The sequence below is a fragment of the Montipora capricornis genome, chromosome 3 (assembly GCF_036669925.1).
Source record: "Montipora capricornis isolate CH-2021 chromosome 3, ASM3666992v2, whole genome shotgun sequence".
Lineage (NCBI taxonomy): Eukaryota > Metazoa > Cnidaria > Anthozoa > Scleractinia > Acroporidae > Montipora > Montipora capricornis.
In genome coordinates, this window is record NC_090885.1 from 69,559,935 (window position 1) to 69,566,893 (window position 6,959).

General features: G+C 40.1%; 1 protein-coding gene across 1 annotated transcript; it reads left to right on the forward strand.

Moving 5' to 3' along the window:
* Positions 1-833: 833 nt before the first annotated feature.
* On the forward strand, positions 834-1,379 carry LOC138040759 (adenosine receptor A2b-like). The gene has a single exon (XM_068886434.1). It carries the CDS (start codon positions 834-836, stop codon positions 1,377-1,379), a length of 546 nt encoding a protein of 181 aa, XP_068742535.1.
* The last annotated feature ends 5,580 nt before the right edge of the window (positions 1,380-6,959 follow it).

The following is a 6,959-nucleotide window of genomic DNA, read 5'->3' on the forward strand; positions in this document are numbered from 1 at the left end:
CCCCTCTCCTAAAAAAAACCAACCTAAAATTTGATTTGACTTGATTTGATTTCTTTACAGTGTCATCAATTAGTGTTCCAGCGCTAAATACAGTTGACACTTACATAAAGTCCATTATCATTAATTAATAATTACTCCAACTTACCCCTCTTCTCAAAAGCAAACCCCTGACTTGATTACAGTTGATTAAAATTTGTGGAGGGCGATAAGTTAGAAAATAGACATCAGTTAGTTAGGCTACCCTCCTTAAACAAAGCTCGTTTATCTTATTCCTGACTTCCTGGAGTGGAAATAAAAATTGTTTCGAGGGCTTTTACGTCAACTGAAGACGAATCCTCGAATCAACCCACGGCAGTATCAAAGGTAACATTTCTTGGTCGGGTAACTGACGCTCGAACAGATTGTTACAAAAGGTCTAATTATCACCCGTCTGATGAGGAAATGGAGACAATCTTATAGGTTTCACAGAGATCATAGTTATTACTTAGACAGATAAAATTAAAATTAAAATGTCCTTATTCTTACCTTAAATTCAATAAAATCAACAATTTGGCATGGGAGAGGCGTATTAGAAATTGTAGAAAATTATGGAAACATATGATCATAATGATCTTGATTTTCTCATGTTTTATTGCTGCAGTAGTGCTACTGATATCAGCCACACCGGAAATAATTTCATTTGAAATTGACAGTATTCTCCAAAAATTGAATAACAGTCGGCAATGTGAAAGAGCATTCATATTCGGGAATGCAGCTGTCTTTTATAACACAATAAAAAAAAGAAACTTACAAGCTTTGGAAATCCATCTCATGGAAATAAGTTCTCTACCACGATGGTAGGGGCCTTGTACTCGTCAAACATCGCCAACATTGTCCTGAACGCCGGATTGTGCTTCTTTGCCATAACGTTGAATGGTGCCACAATCTACGCCTTGAGAAAAACTCCCTCTTTACCAAAGCCTTTGAAAGCATTGCTACTGAGTTTGGCCGTTTCTGATCTTGGTGTCGGCATACTGGGTCATCCATTGTACATCACACGTCTCGCCCTAGAGTTAAAAGCAGATCTCACAAGCTTTCCAACTTTTTACACGGTTTATACATTTGTGACCAGTCCACTCGCTTCTGCTTCGTTCTTCGGTGTTCTGTCTCTAAGCTTGGACAGATTCTTGGCGATCCATCTACCCCTCAGGTACCAGGAACTTGTGACTTACCAACGAGTCGTAACAGCTGTGATCTCGGTTTGGGTCTTAAGCGGACTTATCCCGTTAATTTGGCCGCAGATCCCGATCCATATCGCATATGTGTTGTTTGCCATCGTCGTAGTATCGTGTTTCGTTGTCTCGGGAGTTCTAAACTCCATGATATACTCCAAGATCTAGATATACGCAACCGTACGACGCCACGCTCATCAAATCCATTCCCTTCAAGTGCAGCCCACAATACAAGAAAACGCGCCTAATGTGACGAACGCCAGAAGGCTGAGGAAATCTGCCTTCATGACAATTCACGTCTACGTCTTGTTTTTGGTGTGCTATTTGCCAAACATTTGTGTTCTGGGGTTTATCAGCGTTTATCCTAGTCTCGCTGCACTGAAGGCAGTTCACCAATACACTTTAACTGTGTTGTTGTTAAATTCATCTCTGAACCCACTAATTTACTGCTGGAAATTGAAATTGAAAGGTGTTCGACAAACTATGATGAACACGCTGGTAAACGCAATTTCCAGCCAAAACTGAAGCTCTGACTTCTACAGAGCTGTTCAGACTTGAAACGGAACCCATTCGATAGTCGAGGATGATGACATCAAGCAAAAACCGACACGACACAATTGTCAAAGTGACTTATGCTATCAGTATCGTAACAAGTATTTTTAAGGGGTGTAAGCCCTCGAAGAAAGCTCTTGTTCGTATCTTTAACAACTGGTAAGAAAGACAATTATCGTGTAAATAAAAATGGTATTTGTATTAGTAGTGGTAAATTATAGGACTGAGTGGAGTCCAATTCGGTCTGTAATCGTACGAGTGAAAACAAAATCGGACGACCGCGCAGCGAGAATCCGATTTGTTTGTCACGAATATGATTACAGACCGAATTGAACGACACGAAGTCATTTTACCAATTAATCATAAAAATTACAATTTTGGAGAAAAGAGGAAGAGCCAAGTTATGAAAGAAATGGAAAATTTGCATTAAAAGACTGACAAAGGAGCCGTAAGTTGTTTTATATCGATCATTCTGAAAGAAAGAACAAAAAAGAAAGAAAGGAAGCCCCAATTTAGGGGTCTGTACACTGCTTCTATGGTGATTGAAACCAAGGACCAAGGTTGTGTTTGGTTGATTTAAACTACAATTTTGAATGTGATTGGTTGATTTAAACTACAACTTTGAATGTGATTGGCTAATTAAACTGTCCGATAACAAACTGTCTGACAACAACTTGGAAAGTGAATTAGTGGGAAATAGGAGTTTTTTTAAACCAATCACAGTCGAGGAAATTACAATTATTATGATTAAACACGGAACACACTTTCATGAAGTACGCACAACGTTTCATGACATATAGTTCAAGTCGAGGATTGACATAATAACCCACTGAAATTACAACTATGGAAACTCGCCGTTTTGAGTTAAAACTCTCAAAACGCTGGTACGACTTTAAAAAGTGTTAGTGTATGTTAGAAAGAAAAATCCAGAGCCATTTGTCTTAAAATTTAAGGTTTTTCGGTTTTGCTCATGGGATTTATAGTTCACAAAGGAGCACGTGAGCGGTTGGAACGCATTGTACTAAATCAAAAAATAAAGTAAGTTACTAAATAAATAAAAAAGGCCAGGCGCCCAAATCACAGTAAATAATGGTAATAGGAATGAGTGGAGTCCAACTGGGTCTGTAATCATACTGACGAGTGATTAACAAAATCAGAGAGCCTGGTTGAAACATGTTGAAACGAAGTTGATTCGATGCTAAATGAGTTTAAAAGCGTTTAAACTTTGCTTCAACAACCATTCAACACTTCCTTCTGCTCTTCTTTTGAGTCCTGCAATTTTGTTTAATTTGTATCGATAATCAAATGGTAACAAGTGAAATTAGGGAATATAAAGGTTCGGGAAATTATTTGATTTTGGACAAAACGCGCGTGAAATTATTACCTAATTTCACGAGTAGACCATTTGATTAGCTACTAAATATCATGGGTGACAAATTACGTTCATAAGACGCCATTTTGCCACTGTAGGAAAAGTTGCCATGGCAGCATTGTAATTTCACATGTGAAATCATTAATTAACGCTGAAACTTCGCGCCAAAAATAAGGAGTAATTTAACTCCCACGTTATTAAAAGAGTAAGCGCCCGTAAACACTTCCTTGTTTTTAATAGAAGATCAACCACTTTAGTTTCTAATGACTCTAATGGCTAGATAGCCTCCCACGCGTTCCTCCCCCACAAGCATCTGCTGAAACGAGCCGCACATTCCTTTCCCTTTCAGTAAGAAACTGTCATCTGGAAATCACGTGCGGGTTACTTATGAGCCAATCAGCGCTGTGTAGATCTCCCCTGGGAGCGTCAATGTGTCAACTTCTTCTGAAAGGGACGAAGCCTTTTTAAAATATTCCACAGAAACATTAATTTTGTTTCCTCGGTGGGTTATGCATTTGCACTCTCACGAGTCAAAATGTGAGTGCTTAGTAAGGGTATGGTGTCGTTTGATCGACTAGTAAAATTGAAGGCGCCGTGGAAATATATAAATACGAATACAAATATTAAATATGGAAAGAACTCAAGTGAGGCCATCGCTACTGTGTGCATGTGATAGATGAAGAACCTTCGCTGATCCACAGCATCAGGAACTTCTTATGCAACAACCAAGAACAGAGAAAAATCTCTGACCCGGGTGGGAATCAACGACCTCCGGATTAGATCTCCGTTTCTCTACCTACTGAGCTACAAGGACAGACGGGAGCAGGTCGTGGGATGTATGCATACCACATATACATACAAACGCTACTTGGGACAACACGCACTTGCACTTAGTACTTGGCTTGGGCCGAGACGATTTGTCCTCAAACTCCCACGGCCTGCTCCCATCTGGCCTATGTAGCTCAGTCGGTCCTCAGTCGGTAGAGCAACGGTGATCTAATTCGAAGGTCGTGGGTTCGATTCCCACCTGGGTCAGAAATTTTTCTCTGTTCTTGGATGTTGCATAAGAAGTTCCTGATGCTGTGGATCAGCGAAGGTTCTTCATCTATCACATGCACTGACAGTAGCGATGGCCTCACTTGAGTTCTTTTTCATATATACATACACACGCGGAGCAATTGCAGAATACCCCGCTACATCGAGCCCGTTACTGTAAAGGGCTGGCTACGCGGTACGCGGTACGCAGAAAGAATTAAATTCAAGATGGTAAGTATCTTAAGTAGCTAGCTACGCGGTACGCAGAAAGGATTAAATACAAGATGGCGAGGTATGTTAACTAGCTGGCTACGCGGTACAAGTACGCAATGTTAAAAGCGTGCTTAGACCTAATCACTGAGCGCTTAGGCTTAATCAATAAAGAGGGTTATTTTCTTCACATGATCTCTTGCAAAGTGTAGTTAGCCAAACCGTAAGTTGAAAGCTAAAATGTTAAAGGGGGTTTAGGCCTAATCCATGAAACGAACGCTTAGGCTTAATCAGTAAACGAGTGCTATTTTCTTCACACAATCTCGTGAAAAGTGTACTAAACCAAACCGTAAATTGAAAGCGAAAATGTTAAAGAGTGCGTAGACCTAATCACTGCAACGAGCGCTATTTGCTCGACACGATCTCGTGAAAAATGCAGTTAATCTAACCGTAAAATTCAAAATTGATCACTACTTAATTCGCGAGGTCAAGCCTTAAGAACGAGAAATACAGTTTTGAATAAATTTAATACATACTTCAACTTGAACTTATTGGTTTTTGCGTACCGCGTAGCCAGTTACGCAGAATTTTATTCGAGTGGCAGGGTATTCTGCAGTTAAACCCCATTAATAGGAATACTTCTAAAACAGTATATACACTATACTTTTTTAGCAGCGAAAAGAAGCTTGAAAAAAATCCATTACGTTTAAGCTTAACATTTTCAGGCTGTTTTTGGAGTGTTGCGAACCGATCGTTCGTACTCAGTGTTTCTTCGATTTGAAAAATAAAGCAAACCTTAAATCAGTTGAATCGAAGGACTACAAGAAATGGGGTTATTCAAACGAAACAGCGCGGAAAGAAATGTAAATATGATATCAATCCCAAGCGAACGCCACAAATAGGTTTGAATCACACGGGAGCAAAATGTTTCAACCGTACGAATTCTACCGTACTCATTCTGTGAAGGGGCACAAACATCTAAGTCAAAGCTTCCCTTTGATAAGAATCAGTAAGTCAGCCCAATACACGAAGCCTATCTTCTTGCAGTTTTCTCAGGGTTCAAAGTGCACTTCCAGAATCTGGAAGTCCGTTGTGATTGGTCTACGTAAATTCTAGTCCTGTTCCGGGACTCCCTCTTACCCCGCCCTGAAAATGGGTCTGGAACCCAGGCGGGAAAAGTCCTGTATTACTTGCAAGCGCATGCTCGGAACGACGCCATTTTCCCCCCCAAAACTGGGGGAAAAACCATATTTGGAAGGAGATTCCTAATTTGGGCATAGTTTATTTGGAGTGTTTTTCAGCAAACATGGTGGATGATGTGAAAGGAAATTTATGTTGCCAAGTTTCCGGAGGCATTTGATTTTGCATTTGAGAAATGTCAGTTTAAGTTTGTGCCCAAGGCGGAAAAAGCTTCAAGCCATCCATGCAGTCGTTATCGGTAATGATGTTTTTGTTAAAGAAGCAACAGGAGTTGGCAAGTCTGTTTGTTACGTTGAAGTTCCTGGGGACATTCCATTTATAATCCGAACCCCCCCTATGGATGATTAGATTCCTACTGGTCGGATTTTTGTCGGAACCCTTTGAAGAAACCTTTCCTACCCCTTCACTTTTTTGTCGGTGCCTTTGAAAAAGATTCCTACCGGTGGAATTCTGATGGACCTCATCCATAGGGGGGGGGGGGGGGGTCGGATTATAAATGGAATGTCCCCTTATGTTTGTGATTTTCTTCGATCCGAGTCCGATGTTACAATGTAGTTCTAAATCAGTCCTTCTAATCGTGAGTCCCTTAAAAGCACTTATGGAAGATCATATTTATGACATACTAAAGTGTGGAATTTCGCGCCTGAAACTTCATGGTGAATTCCCAACTGAACATGATTTTGGCGCAGAAAAATATCAAATTTTGATCTGCTCTCCCGAGAGTCTTTATGAAGAATCCGTGCGACAACAGCTGCTGAAATTGCAAAAAAATATCGTACGCATGGCTGTTAACGAGGTCCACTGTGTGTTACAGTTGTAAGTATAAAACTGTTGGTTGTGGATGCGAATCGCTCAGCAATGACTAATAAATCTCCTGCTGGAACTCTTGTTTATTGATCATCACTTCTGTCGATCTATAATTTCTAGTTATATGATGACCGCACTGATCCAGTGTATTGATATTTGAGGTGCACAGTAATTATATAAACTATGATTCCATATTGTCGTAGGAGTTTAGTTTGGATACCCTATGTAATTATATAAAACATCAGAACCAGATTTCTGGCCCACCATACAAATATTGACCATTGGAAATTTTTTTGACCAATTTTGTCATCCACCTCGTCAATTCTCCCATGTCAAGACACTCCAAGAGGTTTTGAGGGTGGTTAGGAAATGTACATAGAGTGACATTGTCCTGGAATTTTACTAAACACATCTCGCTGGGACAATTCCCTAAACATGATTTCAACATCATCAGCAGACCTCAGTGCACTTGTTTCATTTAGATTCTTTTGAAGCCTTGCAAAGTGCACAGTCTTTAATATCTCGAACCTCGTGCCCAACCCTCTGATCTATTGGAATGCATCCACCTGCCT